Source organism: Ambystoma mexicanum, chromosome 7p (assembly GCF_040938575.1).
Source record: "Ambystoma mexicanum isolate Mex_15411 chromosome 7p, UKY_AmexF1_1, whole genome shotgun sequence".
NCBI classification, from domain to species: Eukaryota; Metazoa; Chordata; class Amphibia; order Caudata; family Ambystomatidae; genus Ambystoma; species Ambystoma mexicanum.
The window spans coordinates 375,278,759-375,297,924 of NC_090939.1; the positions used below are offsets into that span (position 1 = coordinate 375,278,759).

Sequence of the window (19,166 nt, forward strand, 5' to 3'; positions counted from 1 at the left end):
GTGTCCCAGCATCTCTCCCTGGGTTCCTTCTCAGCATTTCCATCCCCCGCTTGAGGCAAGTTTCAAACTCGCAGGCTTGTGCTGACTCTGCCTTGCTCATTTCTGTAGGTCAGGTGTCTACTATTTAACCTACTCGTCCCAGTGCATGGGATATTAAAATTTAAAGGGACCTGGGCCTTGCCTGTAAGATTCTGGCATCTATTCAGTGTTTCTTCGTCCTAGTTAGGAGTTTCTGTGGTTGTGGAACAAATCATGCAGGCGATTATGTGGCTGTCTCTAGTTCAAGGGAGTCCTTGTCCCCAAACGGGGAGTCTCTCCCAGTGAGTCCCACTTGTCTCGACCCCTAGGGAGGGTGTCGCAGAGCGGTTCTCTTCCCTAGCCTCATAGGGATAGGCTCTCCCTTGGGGAGAAGTAACACATTCCCAAGTTTAGTCACAATGCTCAAAAGTTGAACAAGAAAATAAAGTTTGACCAAAAGCTAGTTGGCGCATGGAACTGCCTTTCTGTAGGAGTGGTTGGGAAACATAATAAAAAGGCATTGAGCAGAGAGGGAAATTTCATACTGTGACTGTATGGTGGCCAGAAATTGAGCTGCCGAGTGAGATCCACAGTAGGCAGCCAAATAGGTAGACTAGGCGGGATGAGTATGGAGACAATATGTAGAGAGCCCTTAACCTTCCACAGTATCATCTACAGTGAAGAGCTGATCAATCTAAAATGCTTATGAAAACGAGATCTGGTATGGACTGCTCTGGATGTCTGGGGTGAAGAAATGGCTACAGCCAAGGATTTTTAGTTTGTGGTCACTCACTTGTACGGGATCTCGTGATCTTTCAGTCTAGCCTGAGCTGTGACTTAACAGGAACTGCAATGAAAGCAGATTATTCCATCTCTAGACAAGAGTATTAATCCTAACTCTACTGTAGTCACAAAACTAAGCAATGGGTATTCCAATAAGCAAATCCACATTGGAGTCTGTGGTATTTGACTTTACATTTCTTCCTCAATGAAGAGTTGTCCCAGGGCACATTTTATTTATTTGGGGTGCATTGATAAATTCAACACCATGTACCAAATTGCACAGGACAAAGTAGCATCAAAGGTAGGTAGACACGATACAGCCAGAGTGCAAATACTGATCCACTTTCGAAATGCTCATCTACAGATTTCTGTAGGAGATGTTTTATTTGAAAGATCACTGGGTTAGGCTCAGATCTTATTTTTAAAAATCAACTGAAGCATTAACAGTTCAACTAAGTGGAAATTGTGAATTTTCTACAGTTTCTTCAGATTTGAAATGCCATGAAGTTTTCTTTCAGACATGTTTCATGACTACAAAACCTTTTAATCCCAGGTACAAGTCAGAACAAAAATATAGCAAAAATAAAACGCAGACAAAGCTAAAAAAAAGTGATATCGGTAGCTGTACCTTAAAGAACCCTGCTTCAGGGCCACAACTGTCATACACACTCCTCGATTTCCCTATAGCCATGATTACACCTCGCATAGTCGGCGTCATCATGACCTGCCGTAGAAACATTGAAAATATGAACAGTCTTGCACTCAAAACAGTTATAGGCATGCATAGCAAAAAGTAAGTTGCTGCTGCAGGCATAGTTGCAAATCACCGAGCTTCACCGCATTATTAAATTGCATTTTACATTGTTGTGTGTGAAATTCGGGAGAAGTCTTTGCAAAAACCAAAAATAAGTTTGCTAAACTCACGCAGAGCTAAATCTCACTGCAAAACGTGTCCTACAATGCAATCAAAAGCTTATGCATGGCTGCATTTATTAAGGACTAACACTAGAGCGGTTTGTGGGCAATTCAAGCTAGGAGATTGATGGGTAAAATGTGTGTTTATGTTTTCTGATCTGCTCGCAGCAAGCGGCAAAAGAAACGGCGGGTGGCTTTAAGCAACTAAAAAGTGCTACAAGTGTATCTTAAACACCCTTCAGTTAAGGTTATTTGCACATGTATTATGTGTTTTCCCTTGAAAATCATTAGGGGAATAAAACGGCTCCAGCACAAGCTGAATCTGAGATTACAAAAAAGTTGGTTTCTTCGTGCAAAGTACCGCTTAACACGATATAAGTCCGGTGCATTATCACAGATGTCACTTCATCTTGAAAAGTTCAGGATCGTCATTAAATTGATGCCTGCAGTGTAGTCTCAGTGAACTTTTAACCACCAAGACATTTCATACCTGCAGCAACACATTCCAGAAAGGGGGTGAATTAAGCATTCCAAGTTAACCAGCAGTTTAAGGCCTGACTGGAGAATAGCAAGAAGGGATGTGTCAATTTGTGAGGGCCAACGTCAAAAGCATATTTCGGTTACATAAAATCAAAGTGGGTGTGACGAACAAAAATGGGCGTAGTATATCAAGCAAATACACATGTGCAGCGGTACTGTGCAAATACCATGGTGCCTAGTCCAGGCATCACTTCCACATGTTCGCTGTGGTCGATAGGAGCATGCACTGTATAACGCCAGGACGGGAATATGTTACCTAACTTCCAGAATAAGGATCTGAAGCAGGCATGTGATGGGGATGGTACCAGTAGACCCTTCTATATGCAAGTGAAAAAAGAGAAAGATAAGCTGATGATTCTGTAGTTTTGCATTTAAAATGCATTCAGGAGGGAAAACTAAATAAAAAACCTACAGTTTTACTGGCCATCAATTGAGCCAATTTTGAAGAGATAAGAATGGCAGAGTCTGACAAAGGAGAATTAAGTCTTTGCCTACAACAAAATATGAAAATGTATATCTAAATTTGGGAGCAGCTCTAATAGAGGGATGACAAAAAATCATGACAGTCATACTGAAACTAGTTGGTCCATATTTTGTTTAGTAGGTTTGTGTGAATATTTATGAAATGTATGCTGGCTGTTAAGAATGTAAGTAATTCAACAAAAAATGTTGCATCATGTTTCATATAGTCTGTTATTGATGTTAATGTAGGTTTTGCCATAAAAAACAATACGTGTGATTTAGCTCATGAATGTTTGATTTTCACTGAATGTGGCACTCTAAGTGTGTATGTATATATATATATATATATATATATGATACATTACTCACCGTAATCTTATTTCTGATGCTTGTATCTGCTTAGATTCACATGCTGTGCATAGGCCGACATCTAGTGGAAGCTGCGGAGTATTACAGTTTGTTTTTCGAAACTCGAAAATGGGCGTCGACACGGGCGTGCCAGTAATACTATCCCTAGTGTGACGTCCACTGTACCCAAGATCCCTCACGCGTCTAGGATCCTCAGATTGTATTTTTTCTGACATGAGGAAGCATGAGGAGTAGCGTGAGTACAGATAATCCAAGCAGATAGACAGAAAGGTAAGACTACAAGCAATCATGCACCTTCTTTCGGAGGGGAGGAAGGGTGGGTCGCATGTGAATCTAAGCAGATACAAGCATCAGAAATACGATTACGGTGAGTAATGTATCCCTTCTGAGGCTTGTGGAATCTGCTTAGATCACATGCTGTGCATAGATTAGCGAGCAGTACCAGAAGAAAGAGGTGGGATGTGAGAAGGGTCATGAGCAAACAGGTGTCTTAGAACCGCTTGTCCCACTTGTGTATCTGTCTTGGAATGAGTGTCAATGCAGTAATGCGGAGTAAAAGTGTGAATAGAGCTCCAAGTAGCTGCTTTGCAAATGGTGTCAAGGGGAACATTTGCAATGAAAGCCAGAGTGGCCCCAATGCCTCTAGTAGAGTGGGCTCTTGGCGTAAAAGGCAGAGTTTTTTCAGAAAGAGAGTAACACAGCTGTATACAGTTGATAATCCACTTCGAGATAGCGCCTTTAGAGACGCGATCTCCCTCTCTGCCTGTAGCTACGGAGACAAACAGTTGATCTGTTTTCCTTAGCGGTCTGGTTTTATTTACATAGTAGAGGACCGCCCTACGCACATCTAGGGTGTGTAGTTTCACCTCAGCCGAGCTTTGCGGGTTCTGGAAGAAAGCCGGAAGCTCGATGGACTGGTTTACATGGAACTTTGATATAAATTTAGGTGAGAACCTAGGGTGTGTGCGTAAAACCAGTTTGTCTTTGTGGATAGTAAAGAAAGGATCCTGCACTGACAGAGCCTGAATTTCACTGACCCTTCTTATAGAGGTAATGGCTACTAAGAAGGCCGTTTTATAAGTCAGGTGTTTGAGACTACTTTTATGCATGGGTTCGAAAGGGGGGCCCATGAGCTTAGCTAGCACCACATTAAGGTCCCATCCTGGCGGTGGGTTCGAAATAGGAGGGTGAAGTCTCTTTACTCCTTCCATGAAGGCTTTAACTACTGGTACTTTCCACCACGACACCCTGTTATGGGATGTGGTGTAAGCCGAGAGGGCTGCCAGGTGTACTCTCAGAGAGTTAAAAACCAATCCTGCATCCAGCAGGTGGAGCATGTATGTCACAATGTTGGAAGGGGTGCAATCAACAGGGTTGATTTGTTTATTCTGGCACCAAATAACGAATCTCTTCCACTTGTCAAAGTAACAGTGCCTTGTGTTTGGTTTCCTGGATTCTTTTAGGATGTCCATACACCTCTGTGGTAAATTGAGATGTCCAAACTCTATGACCTCAGGAGCCATGCTGCCAGGTTCATTGAGTTGGGTTGCTGGTGCACTGTTTGACCTTGTTGCTGGGACAGTAGGTTGTACCAGGCTGGAAGTTTGATGGGTTCGCACACCGCCATCCTGCGTAGATGTGGAAATCATTGTTGTCTCGCCCACATGGGAGCAACTAGGATGAGCGTCATCGATTCCTTGTTCATCTTGTACACCACCTTCCTGATGAGGAGTTGGTGGAAAAGTGTACGCAAACATCCCTGACCAGTTCATACACAGGGCGTTCCCTTGGGAGTCTGGCTGGGGGAACCTGGATGCAAATCCTGGGCATGGTTTGTTTTCGCTTGTGGCGAATAAGTCTATAGTGGGGAAACCCCACTGAAAGAAGAGATTTTCTACGATCTTTCTGTGAAGGACCCATTCGTGTTCTTCTGGGAGGGAGTTTCTGCTTAGAGCATCCGCTAAGGAATTGAGCTCCCCTGGAACATGTTGCGATGACAGGAAGATGTTCCGTCTGAGTGCCCATTCAGATTTTCTGGGCAAGCTTGGACAGATTTGGCGAACGAGTCCCTCCTTGCTTGTTCAGATAGAACATGGCTGTCGTGCTGTCCGCCCGGATCTGCACCGACAAGTTTAGTAGATGGGGCTCGAACGCCCGAAGCGCTCTGAATACTGCCAGAAGCTCTAGCAGGTTTATGTGGTTCTTGGCTACTGAGTGAGACCAGAGACCCTGAGCTGTGTGGTGGAGATGGTGAGCTCCCCACCCAGTCAGGCATGCATCTGTAGTCACCACTGCCTGTACTTCTGGATCGTAAAAGGGTTTTCCCCTTGCGAGATTCTCTCTTGTCCACCAGTGTAGGCTCTGTACAAGTGTTGGCGAAACGACCACTAGATCGTCCCACTGACCACTTGCCTGAGACCACTGTTTCGCCAACCATTCCTGCATGGGACGCATGCGCAGTCGCGCGTGGGGGACCAGGTAAATGCATGACGCCATCATGCCCAGTAACCGCATTGCTTTGCGTACCGTTATTTGTTGACCGGACTGATAATGTGGAATTTGCAGTAGTATATTCCGAATTCTCTCTTCCGAAGGGAAGGTCAACCCTTTCTGAGTATCTAGGATTGCTCCTAGGAACTGTTTTGAGGTGCTTGGCACCAGGCTTGACTTCTTCTCGTTGATTGAGAAGCCTAATTCATGGAGGAGGTCGATAGTCCTTTGAATGTTTGTCCTGCAAATTCCTGGGGTTTCCCCCGTTATGAGCCAGTCGTCCAGATAAGGGTACACTGGGATTGCCTCCCTGCGTAGGTGTGCAGCTGCAACCGCCAGTACCTTGGTGAATACCCTTGGTGCTGAAGCTATCCCGAAGGGCAGTACCTTGAATTGGTAGTGGCGACTGTCCACCTTGAAGCGCAAGTACTTTCTGTGCGCCGGGAGCATGGAAATATGAAAATAAGCATCTTTCATATCCAAGGTTGCCATGTAATCCCCCTTTCTTAGGAGGGGGATTACCTCTTGTAGCGTGGTCATACGGAATTTTTGGGGCTTGACATACTTGTTGGCAGGCCGTAAGTCCAATACTGGGCGCATTGTCAAATCTTTCTTTGGCACAAGTTAGTAAGTTGACTAGATACCCTTGTTTACCTGGTGTCCTGAGACGAGTTCTATCGCGTCCTTTTCTAGCAGAATGGCGATCTCCTCGAGAAGGATCTTCTGATGTTCTAAGGAGTGTACTCTTTGTCGTGGAGGATGGTTCCGGGGACGCTGCAGTAATTCTATACAATATCCTGTGGACACTGTTGACAGCACCCATCTGTCTGAGGTGATCCCTTCCCAAGCCTGGGTGAAGTTGGAAATGCGTCCCCCTACTGGGGTTGCGTGAGAAGGGACCCTGAACTGAGCGTCACTGCTTTGGTGGAGGCGTGCCACCTCCCTTGTTGGGGCTGCCTCTGCCTCTCCCACGACCTCTTTTGTTACCCCTGGCGTAACTTTGGGTAGACTGCTGGCTGTTGTTCCACTGTGTACCCTGTCCCTGGGCATAGTTGCCTCTTTGTGAATTTTGGCCGCGTGGGCGACGAAAATTACTGTTCCCCCTCTGGTTAGGGGGTTTGTTGGTTAGTTGGCCAAGGGATTTCAGTGTTTCGTATTCGTCCTTGGCGTTTTTCAGTGCGTCTTCGACCGCTTTCCCAAACAATAGATCAGGTTCCACCGGCTGGTCTATTAATGAAGCCTGAGTTTCTGTTTTGAACCCCGACTGCCGTAACCACGCATATCTTTTGATAACAGTACCTTCTGCTATCAATCTCCCTGCGTTGTCCGCGGCGTCGAAAGTTGCTTTCAATATGCAACCAGACACGGCTCTCCCTTCTGCCGAGATCCGAGCCAATTGGCCCTTTAACGGTTCAGGAGCAGAGGCTATGAGTGCCGCGACCTCTTCCCATTGATGGCAGTTGTAGCTGGCCAAAAGGGTGGTGGAGTTAGCAATCCTTGCTTGGTAGGCGGACGTTGAGGCTACCTTCCTGCCAAACCCGTAAAGTTTCTTGCTTTCCTTGTCGGGAGGAGCTTCTGATGAAGATAAGGGTGTTCCAGCCCTCTTCCGAGTGTTGGTAACAACTAGGGAGTCTGGTTTAAGATGTCCTCTTATATAGAGAGGGTCAGACTGGGCTGCCCGGAAAAGTTTTTCGACCCTGGGGTTGACTGCTCTGGTGAGGTTTGGGTTCACCAGGGACGGATCTATTCTTCGTTGGATGGATTTAAGGATAGGGATGGTCTGAGCGACCGGCCTCCTCTCTCCCACCAACTCTTCTGCGAAGTCCCTTTCCTCCTGTACACCGTGGGTGTCGATGTGAAAATGTTCTGCCGCGCGAGCGAGAACCTCATTAAGGAGGGGCTGGTTATCGACTGGCGAGTCGGTAATTGGGGCTTCGTTCTCTACCGGGGAATCTACTCTGTAAATTTCCTGCTCATCTTCTCCCTCCTCCTGGTCCTCATCATCCGCATAGTATTCGTCCCCGTTTGTTCCTCCATAATTTCAAACTCCTGGTCCCCCTCAGGGAAAGGCTCTCCTTGGTACCTGGGGTGTGGAGTAGAGTATGGAGTAGAGTAAGGCTGCACCTCAAAGGGTTCAGGTCTTTCGAACCGGGCCTTTTTACTTAGGGGGATAGGATCAGTGGAACCTGAGGGTGTGGCCCCCTGAGGGTCATACGAGAGGAAATGCTCTGGATTCTTGTCATAAAAATCTGCCAAGGAAGACATCCTTGACATTACCCTGTCTATGTCTTCACTGGACCATTCTTTGGAACAGGGGATGACTTTAGTAGTCAATTTAGGGGACTTATCAAGGGTACCCTTGCTGGATGTTGATCTCTCAGTAGACTTGTATTTGTCTGTCTGCTTCGGGGGAAGGATGGTTTTACAGGAGTGGAAGAATGTGCTTTCCGCTGTTTCCCCCCCCTCCCCGTGCGTGGAAAAATGTTTTCTCTGTCCCTTGGAGGCCCCGGAGACTTTCGACGCCTGGCGTCGAGGATCGGAAGAGGTATCTGTGTTTTTCGAGCGTGGGGCCTCGCTGGTGTTAACTGCGGGCTCCGTCTCTTGGAGCGCGGCCTGGGGGTGGAAGTCGTCTTCGTCCTCCGACGATCGAACTTCCGTTAGTCTAGGGAGCGAGGTACTCTTGGCAAGAGTGGATGATTGCCTTGCGTCATGAGGCGATCTCGATCGAGAGCGCACAGAGGACACCGAGTCGGACCGTTCTATCTGTGCCTCTTTCCGAGAAGTCGACGTCGTCGAGGTTCGGTTGGACTTAGTGTGCTTAGTGTGTGTAGGGTGTGTAGCGCTTGCGTCGCCGGGGGTCTTCCCCATAGCCGCCCTGCCGGACGACCTTCCGAGGTCGGGGACCTGCGCTCGGCTGTCTTTCGACGCCGTAATGCCCTCGCCGTCCGAAAGTACGGCGTCGCTGCCATCGCTGAAGGCGCCCTCCTCTGCCATGGCCGCCTGCCTGGCGTGGTGGGCCCAACGCTTTGTCGAACGGTCCTTAAATGTCTTAGGTTTAAACCTACTACACGCTCTGCAGTTCGCTTCGGGGTGGTCCCTCGGCAAGCAGAGATTGCACGTGGCGTGCCTGTCGACCCAAGGGTATTTGCGGTTGCACTTGGGGCAGAATTGGAAAGGGGTACCCTCCATACGCACCTTGAGGCAGCGGGCTGGTAAGTGCAGGAAATATATAAGGTGTACCTATATACCAAGAGTGAAGAGTATGTACCACCCCCCACTCTCCCTACTTGCAGGGCCGAGGCCAGCGGCCTACCAGGCCCGGGCCAAGGCCAGCGGCCTTCCGAGGCCCAGATCCGTCGTGCAGCAGCCGACGGTCGATGTCTTCTCCAGCCGTCGTCGAGGGTCGACGTTGGGGTGGGGAAGGATGTCAATAAAGAATTATAAATTTCGATTATTAGCAAAAGTATGGCTAAGGCCAGGGGACTCTGCAAAATGCTTCCGACCAGTATGGCGGAAAAAAACAATCTGAGGATCCTAGACGCGTGAGGGATCTTGGGTACCGTGAACGTCACACTAGGGATAGTATTACTGGCACGCCTGTGTCGACGCCCATTTTCGAGTTTCGAAAAACAAACTGTAATACTCCGCAGCTTCCACTAGATGTCGGCCTATGCACAGCATGTGATCTAAGCAGATTCCACAAGCCTCAGAAATATATATATATATATACATACATATATATATATATGTATATATCAGTAAAGGACAACCTTACCAAATATGTGCAGGTTGCAGTAGTCACTTGCACATTGCATAATAAATTGAAAAAAGAAACAGTGTTTGACGCACTGTGTTTTAGGTTATGTGTATAATTATCTACAATTAACATAACACTATGCACTTAGTGGTTGTTTTATTGTAGGCATGTAGACACCTTGCAGGGATATACAAAGATAGTACAAACTCCCAGCCTGTAATGCCTAGTTAACATGAAGCCTAGGTTGTAGAGATATGCTGAGGATTAGACCGGATCGTGGACAAAACTACTGACCCTTCCTACCTAGTGCGGCTTATTGACCCAGATGCTTGCAGGTGTTGCGGATTCTCCCAGAATAACTGAGGCTCTCGCAGGAATCGAGAAGGAGGGCATTGCCTTTCTGTCTCAGTCATGAATGGTGAGGACTGATCCTGCGACCCAAATCCAGGATGTTGTCAAAATGCAAAGGGGGTTTTATCACAGGAATTCAACGCTTTGTTAAATGGCTTGCTATGGCGCTGTCCACATTCACCGACCTTACAGGTATTTATCAGAAGATCCACCAGTCAAAACCAGAGCTTCCCATGCAACACAGTGGGTGGGCGACTAGCCTTTTTATTCACCCGTGTGCATGACGTCGACAGCATAGTGTTTAATTTAACTATTTCTATAGATTTTTTTAAAAGTCCCATTTGTTTGAATTAGTAATACGTTTTAGCAGTGTATGTGTAGAAGCATGCAATAAAATCGACGAGCAGCACGTTGCACGCTAAAAACATGGTCATTAGTTAGTTGCACATCTCACAGCAACCAGTAAGCAAAAAAGAAAAAAGAAAAAAAAACACAATTGCCTTGGAAAAACGCAATTGGAGCCTCAATACAAAAACATGCCAAGATGCCTAGAGCCAGAGAAGGGACTGCATTCAAATGATACAGCATCATCAGCCCCCTCAACTATCACAAAAGTGCCTACTTTAGACATAGCCACCTCTACAATGCGTTGGCTGGGCGCAGGTTCCACTGGGGGGCGTTCAGCAGTCTGCAGAAAAAATTAGGAGCATCAAGGGTTAAAATGCACATTGTAAAAAAGAGAAGTCAAACACACTGATGTAAGAAAACTGATCTGCTATTGCCTTTTTAAAATGTAATAATGTACTTAGCTTGGTAAGATTCTGCACTGAAATCTGTCACAGAAACTGAAAATTAGGTATATTTTGTTTTGTATGCACATCCGATCAGAAGAACCCTTGTTGGAGTTACAGCAAACATATTTCAAATATGTTCCCCATACCCACCTAGCTCTCTGCTCCTTTCCATCTCTCCCTCCTCTTGCATAAAGATTTGCCGACTGGCCGCCCGGTGCACCTCAGAGTCCCGCAGGTCCCTGTCACCCCACCAGTCCTCTTTGCACTTGCCTCAGGGCTCTGCACCCCAACCCCCTCACTGTACTTCTGAACAAAGAGCTTCTCTCTCCACACTTATCCCAGCATCTACTGACTAGGTGCACTTGGAGTCACCCCACTCCCTTGACCGTCTTGCACTTGCACGATCTGAATGCAGCTCTGCCTGAAGATCGTCTGTGTTTTTTTCCCTTGTCTTCACCCCTTAATGTGCACTTGAAAAAAAACACAGAATCACTGTCAGGCCTATTTGCTGTATCTGGAGCCTGTGCGGTGTGTACAGGGGACTCCTGCTGAAGATAAAAATCACACAAAGGAATTTCCCACCCTGGATGTCAGGGGAAGGAGCAAGAAAGGACAAGAAACACTAAAATGGCAAGAAAATAAGACAGGCCATTTTTGTAAAGTGAGCACCCTTAGGTGCCTTTACTGCAGCTGTGAACACAGCTCACGGTAAAGGTGCACCAAAGTAATACATGGTATCACTGCCACCAGCCATTGAAGGTAAGCTTGTCCCTGTAACAGAATTGTTACAGTTTTAGTGTGAATGGGGAATACATTGCATCTCCCCAGCATTCCACACAAGGTGGGGAGTGCTGGTGTCACCAAATAAAATGTAAAAGGGATCCAAGGATCCTTTCGACCCTTGGGAACTGCAGTTCTCTTAAGGTTAGCCAGAGAAAGTTAAAAAGGGTAGCCTCTAGGGTAACCCAGCAAAAACAGGCCCTTATTGCCAAAAACATCAAAAAAACAACATGGAGAGTCTAAAAACTGACACCCATAAAAATTCTGAGTGTGTAAAAAGGTTCCCACTCACAGAGGTATAAAAGCAAAATGTTCTGGGGTTGGTATGAAAATCTTACCCAACAGGGATCAAGTAGAAAACTAGTCGTGACCTGCCACGGAAGCCACGTGTATTGAAAATCCGTCTTTGAAAAACAATGGCCCATGGCAGATTCTGCATAAAATACATTATATAGGATAAGGAACAAGTTGCTTACCTTTAACTATCGCTCTCCAGCATGGATTCACCTGCTCATGAATATTCCCCGTCAGGCTGGGATTCCTCAGTAAAAAGAAAGCAGTTTAGCTTTACACTTAAACTGCAGATCTCCTCTATAGCCTATCAGTGTCCTTTGGGTCATACTGCCCCCAGCCAACCATACTCTTCCTCCTAAGCTCCACTCCTGGTGGCCATCTTAAGATTTGGTAGCTCATGTAAAGTGGCAGTAAGAACCAAGAACAGTCAGAAAGTGGAAGGATGTAAGGTTCGCAGGTGAATCTATGCAAGACCCATGCAGAAGAACAAGAGTTATAGGTAAGTAACTTGTTCCTTCTCCAGCATGGGGTCTTGCATGGATTCACATGCTCATGAATATGATTATATAGCCGTACATATACATAACCACAAACACAGGAGGTGCCAAAGCCCAGAGAAGCAATACACTTTCCCCTGGAACAGACTTTCCTCAACCAAGCAGGTTGCGTAGAAACGCTTGGCCGACCCGGGACTCCTCCCCGGAATCCCTGTCGACACAGTGGGTAGACCTCTACGTAGCAGCCCTGCAGAGGGATATCAGAAAGAAACACTGTTGTGTCGTCGCTGCAATGGCTCTAGTGCAGTGGGCTCTGGACCTGCCTGGAAGCAGTCTGTTCGCCAGAAGATGACGATGCATGATACAGCGTGAGAGCCACCTCGAGATGGAAGCCTTTAACTGGACCTTCCAGTGTCCCACATGTACACAATTGACAAACAGCTGAGATGCCTTTTGAAAGTCTTTTGTGTGTGCCACACAAATTCAAGACATAAGCAATGTCCAGCGAATGCAACGCCCTTTCAGCAGGCAAAGAAAACTGTTAGAACCAAAAGCGCGTTGAGATGAGTCTGACTGAACGGTCAGCATGACGGAAAAATGAGTTTGCAGTACCAGTTTAGTGGTGTGGAAGGACAAATACTACAGCTACCCATTGGAGTCTCAGCCAGTGTTTCTTTACTGTCCCTGGATCTGTGGAAACAGCAAAATGTAGATGTGTATAACTATTCCAGATAACACCAAAGAATATTACAAGGACAGTGTACCTGTTAATGGACAGGGCACCTCTGCCATTAGAGACACTTGGGCCAGCATTACTGTAGTGGATGAAACCTTTTTCAAACCTGAGGATGTTGCCAAGGCACCCAAAGATCCCACTAAGCTTGCTGGAGGCCCTAACCAGATGGTTCCAATACTACCAGCTCTCATCCAGTGCAACACTACGACTAAGAATACTGGTCAGTGTTCAGAATGGAAATTGTACGAACGGACCGAAATAAAAAAAGGTCCAAACGCACAAAAAGTCTGAAAAACACAACACCAAAGGACACCCCTGCAGCACATCAGAGCACATTTAAGTGAAAGGGAACCGGCGCCGCAGGGACACTGCATGAAGGAAAGGTAAGTAGGGTTTGTTTATGTTGGAAGGGTGTTGGGGGGATCCTACGCAGATCCTTCAGAATGAGGTGCCTGGGAGAGTCCTGTTGGGGAATGACTTAAAAGCCAGACTAGGAAGGCAGAAGAGCTCACATTGGATGACTCAATGGGTTGTTACAGAGGTACCTACAACACCCGGCCCACAGGAAGAACACTTCTAATTCCGGGAATAAAGAGACAAAGGGGAAACCCAAGGTCTCAGGAAGAAAGAAAAGTATCAAACCTGTGCACAAAAAAAGGACATCCCGAGAGGACCGTCCAAGGTCACACCTGTGACCCCTCCACCAGCTGAGAACGAGTGGGAGGACCAACCAGAGGATAGTGAAACAGTTACTGGCGAAACAGAACTGGAAGAAGACATTCCCCCTGTTGGCGATCTGGATCCTAAAGACCATCCTGAGCTGCAGACTTTGCTTGCAGAAGGTGGCCCCTGTAGGGCAGACTTCAGCAGAGGTCAAAGAGTGTCCTACTCTTGAAGGACTTCGCCAACAGGCAGCTTCCCAGCTGGAAGGGCAAGACCCGGGGAAGCACAGGCTGTACTGGGAGGATGGCCTCCTTTACAATGAGCCTATAGAGCGTACCCCAGGGGAATACAGAAGACTTGTAGTGCCTCAGGAGATGAGACCCCAGTTTCTATAGTTCGCCCACGAGATCCCTTTAGCTGGTCACTTAAGTTTTAAGAAGACCAAGAAAAGGAGTTCTCTTTATTTCTACTGGCCTAAAATGGGGTCTGATGTAGATCAATTCTGTAGAAGCTGTGACAACTGTGAGACTTCTGGCAAGAGCGGAGCCAAGAATGTGGCACCCTTGGTGCCTCTCCCAGTGGTGCGAGTTCCTTTTGAGAGGGTAGGAATTGACATTGTTGGTCCCTTATACCCTCCCACATCTTCAAGAAACCGATTTATTTTGGTTGTAGTAGACCATGCTACCAGGTATCCTGAAGCAATACCTATGAGAACTGTTACTTACTGCTCAGGCAGTGGCTAAGGCTGTACTCAGTATTTTTACCAGGGTAGGTTTTCCTAAGGAGGCCATCTCAGACAGGGGGACCAATTTTATGTCCCACTACATGCAAGCCATGTGGAAAAACTTTGGAGTGACCTACAAGTTCTCAACAGCCTACCATCCCCAAACCAATGAGTTGGTGGAGAGGTTTAACTATGAAGAGCATGATAGGTGCTTTAGAAGAACCCCTTAGAAGAAAGTGGGACCTTCTACTACCATACCTTCTCTTTGCTTATAGGGATGTCCCTCAAGAAGGTGTTGGCTTCAGCCCCTTTGAGCTTCTCTATGGTCATCCGGAAGAGGTCCATTGGCCCTAATCAAGGAGTGGTTGGAGAATGTTCCTTCCCACAAGCCAGTGAGAGTAAATGACTTTGTGTTAGGTCTCCGGAGGAGAATGAGACACATGATGACAAAAGCTTCAGAAAACTTGAAAGCAGGTCAGGCTCTGGTCAAACATTGGCATGACCAGAAGGCCAACATGGTTGAGTTTACTCAAGACCAGCTAGTTCTAATTCTGGTACCTACAAGGCAGAGGGCCTTGCAGGACAAATACATTGGACCCTTCAAGGTTGTGGGCAAATTTGGAGAGGACAATTATTTGGTGGACTTGGGCAAGCCCAAGGAGGCCACCAGGGTCTTTCACACCAACCGCCTAAAAGCATATGTATCCAGACCAGAAATGGGAGCTTTGCTCTTGGCATCTGATCTGGAGGAGGAGGAGGAGGAGGAGAGTGAACCTCTACCTGACCTTCTCAGGGGACAGCCTTTAGATGGGAAAACAGAAGGAGTTAATCTCTCTTCTGACTGTGGACCAACAGGAGGAGTGCAAGGTTCTGTTAAATCAATTTGCCTCCCTGTTTTCACCGACACCAGGCTTGACCCCTTGGGGCCAGCATGATATCTTCACTGGTAACTGTCTACCTGTCAAAAGCAGGGGGATACAGAATGTCAGACCATGTAAGAACCCACATAAATGAGGCAGTCAAGAAGATGCTTGATCTCTGGGTAATAGTTGCATCTACAAGTCCATGGGCTAGTCCTGTTGTACTAGTGCCAAAGCCATTATCCAAAGAGTTGAGATTCTGTGTGGACTATAGAGCTCCTAATGCAGTCCCCAAGACTGATGCCCACCCTTCACCTAGGCCAGTTGAAGTGGTGGATAAACTTGGTTCAGTCAAGTACCTCAGTACATTTGACCTAACCTCAGGCTATTGGCAAATAGCTTTGACAGACCATGCCAAGGAGAAAACTGCATTTTCAACCCTAGGAGTCCTCTACCAGTTTAAGGTAATGACTTTTGGGCTAAAGAATGCACCTGCTACATTCCAAAGGATAGTAAATCATGTTCTGAATGGGATGGGGGACTTCTGCATAGCATACTTGGATGACATTGCAGTTTTCAGCCCTACCTAGGAAGAGCATATTGACCACTTAGTATATGTACTGCAAGCTCTTGAGCAGGCCCAACTGACCATAAAGGCAAGCAAATGTCAAATTGGTCAGAGTAAAGTGGTCCACCTTGGACAAGAGGTAGGAGGAGGTGCAATAAGGCCACTGCCTAGCAAAGTACACACTGTACAAGACTGGGCCACCCCTACTACTCAAACCCAGGTGAGAGCCTTTTTGTGTCTCACTGGTTACTATATGAACTTCATTGAGAAATATGGGACTAAAGTTTCTCCCTTGAATGTGATCTCACCCAAATTCCCCAAGAAGGTCAGGTGGAATGAGGAGTGCACCAAGGCATTTGAAGGACTTAAGTAAGCCCTATTTCAAGTTTCAGTCTTGAGAGCTCCTGACTACAACCAATCCTTTATTGTACAAACTGATGCTTCCAATACAGGTATAAGTTCAGTTCTGAGTCAGCTGGTTAGAAAGGCAGGAAACATCCCATCTGCTTTATCAGTAGGAAACTGAAGGACCGAGAAACAAGGTGGGCAACCATAGAACGTGAATGTTTTGCCATTGTGTGGTCTTTGAAGAAGTTTAGACCTTACTTGTATGGATCTACTTTTATAATTCAAACAGACCACCAACCCTTGGGATGGTTAAAGCAGATGAAGGGGGAGGATCCTAAATTGTTAAGATGGGCCATCAGCCTTCAGTGGCTTGATTTTACTCTAGAACACAGGTCAGGATGTAATCACCAAAATGCTGATGGTCTCTCCAAAAAGTATGACCGACTGGAGTAAGGAGATTCATCCAGGAATGGATTAAATCCTCCTGTCCCTTAGTCGAGGAGGGGGGGCAGGGATGAGTGTTAGGGAGAATTCTCAGAAATGTGTTAATTCCCTTCTACCTTAGAAACCCCCAGCTCTTTTTGCTGGACTTTAGGACTTTTGATCTCTCATGTAATTTTAATGTGATTTATTCTGTATTTCTTTTGACTTTGGAGTCTCACAAACTCCATAGGCACCATCTTTACATTGTGTCACACAGCACCTTCATTGCGGTGGCACAGGGAAGTCTCTTAGCTCTCCCAAAGGTTTCAATACCTTCTCTTGGTGAAACTACTGTTTCGAAGAGCAGTGAAGTGAAATTGACTTTACTTACATTTTGTAACTTTCTAGACCCAGCACACTATCTCACAATAGGGTGCTGGAAGGGTTACTTAGTATTCCCTTTGTCTAGTTTTTCATGTAACATTTTTATGTTGCCCTTTCTACAATTAGTGCCTGGCGGCAGTGATTTACTTTTTACTACCATTGTGTGTTTCACAGCCACGGTAAGGCACCCATGGATGCCCATTTCGTCAAAATGGCCCCTGTCGTCTTTTTTTGCCATTTTTTGTTGGAAAGGTCTTTCTTGCGATTTACTCTGCGTGCCAAACTAGGTTTGGTGCTTTTGTTCATTTTGTCTTTGGCGGGATTCACAAGTGTAGCCTGCCTCTGACTACAGTATGTCTGGCAAGGGTAGGAAGTGAGGGCGGTGCCTAAAACTCCCCGTGCTTAATATCCCCTTGGTTACAGGAATGCACTTAAAGGGGATTGGCGGCTGGCTGTCCGCCAAGGACAGCCACCCTGCTGTGTGATTGACAGCTAGGCTGGAATTAATGGGAGAAACCTGCATAACGCGTTTAACAGCCATGATGAGAAGATGGGTGTCGGTTTTCATATAATAGTAAGCTAAAAAACGCCAAGAAAAGAGACAGAGGGTGTATAGCCGACGGACACTGAAATAGAGATTCATGCAAAAACAAAGTATTTTTGTTTGGCTAAGGATCAAGCATACCACAATGAGAAGTATCTGCAAAGTACAGAAGGAGTCAAAGATGATAAGCCATGTACGTAATGCATGTTTCTCTTAGATTATGTAAAGAAGTAAACATTTGCGAGTGCCAAGTGTTGGGTAAGATTTCCATAGAAATGGTAAATCTTACTGACCTGGGTCAACCTCAGAACATTTTGCTTTAAAAGTGGAATATTTTTCCGTTATACCTCAGTGAAAGGGAACCTTTTTCCACACTCTCAGAATCATTTACTCTTTATGGGTGTCATGTTTTATACTTACCATAGTGTCTTTTTAAAGTTATTCTCTAACAACTTTTTGGCAATAAATGAATGTTATTGCTGGGTTGCACTAAGGGCTCCCCTTTTAAACTTTCTCTGGCTCACCTTGACAGAACTACAGTTCCCAAAGGTAGAAAGGATCTTTGGATCCCTTTTACATTTTGTTAGATGAAACAAGCACACTTCATCTTATTTGGAGTGCTGGGGAGATACAATGTATCCCCTTTCACACTAAAACTAACAATTCTGTTACAGGGACAAGCTTACCTTCAATCACTGGTGGCAGTGAGACCTTCTATTAATGTGGTGCACCTTCACCCTGAGCTGTGTGCACTGCTGCAGTAATGCCACCCAAGTGTGCCAATTTTACCAAAATGATCAGTCTTTTTTTCCGCTATTTTAGTGTTTCTTGTCCTTTCTTGTTCCTTCCCTTGACATCCAGGGCGGGGAATTCCTTTGTGTGATTGTTATCATCGGGAGTCCCCTGGACACCGCGCACATGCTCTTGATGGCCTGGTGGGATTAATCGACAGTCTTCACGAAAAGGTGGTCTCCGAATGGCATGTCCAGGACCCTCGTCTGGACCTCTTGTCTAAAGGTGGTGGCCTTGAGCCAGCCACAATGGCGAAGGCAAACCCTGTTTCCCATCTGGGGCAAACCTGTGATGGCGTGGTCCGATGCCAACTCGCCTTCCTGGAGATCTCCAAAATCTCAACCCATTTGTCATTGGGGAGGAAATCCAGGAGTGGAGCCATCTTGTACCAAAGCTCCCGGTCATATCTGGCCACTATCCCTAAGACGTTGGCCACCTTGACCGTCCCCACCACCGAGTAGATGACCTTTATACCCATGGAATCCAATTTCTTCCCCTCATTGTCAGGAGGTGCAGATGAAGAAAACAACTAACTCAACGACTTCTTTCTTGCGGCCGCCAAGTCCGGCGATGGCTGAGAGTGCAGACACTTGGGCGCAGACTCCAGCACCTGGTATTTCTTTTGAAGTCGGTCTCTCATCGCTGGTGCTGAGGCAGGGTTCCTCAGTAGAGCCAGCCCCTCATCCCAGACGTCATCCAGGAGCGGTAACGACAGTATGGTCTTCCGTTTCGCCTCCCGGCGCTGGTACAGGAAGCCCTCCTCCTCCTCCTCCGGGGTGAGCTGAAAAAGCTCTGATGCACGTGCAATCATGGAATGAAAGGATCCCACCTCGTCTGGTGGAGATGCTCTCAGCAGCGATGATGCAGGGTCTCCCATCCCGCCATAGTCTGTGTCCTGTGTCGCCATGTCCGTTCCTGTCCCACTAGAGGGGGTTTTGGTGGAGCCACGGTTGGAATGGAGGTGTAGGATGTCTCCTCTTCTTCGCCGGAGGTTACACCGGTGTCAACGGGGTCACCGCTAATGGTGCCGCTGGCATCCTCCTCTGAATCTCCGACACCAGCGTGTGTTGGGTC

General features: G+C 46.7%; 1 protein-coding gene across 2 annotated transcripts in view; it reads right to left on the bottom strand.

The window, feature by feature from the left end:
* The window catches only part of USP25 (ubiquitin specific peptidase 25), a 1,331,637-nt gene that overhangs the window by 241,588 nt on the left and 1,070,883 nt on the right, over window positions 1-19,166 (bottom strand). The window contains exons 19-20 of one of the 2 annotated variants that reach the window (XM_069636413.1): window positions 10,269-10,373; window positions 1,430-1,525 (exon numbers count right to left, since the gene is read on the bottom strand). The exons of the other annotated variant lie outside the window; for it this stretch is intronic. Coding sequence (XP_069492514.1) covers window positions 1,430-1,525; window positions 10,269-10,373 — 201 coding nt within the window. The remainder of the gene's footprint in view (window positions 1-1,429; window positions 1,526-10,268; window positions 10,374-19,166) is intronic. 2 annotated transcript variants of the gene reach the window in all.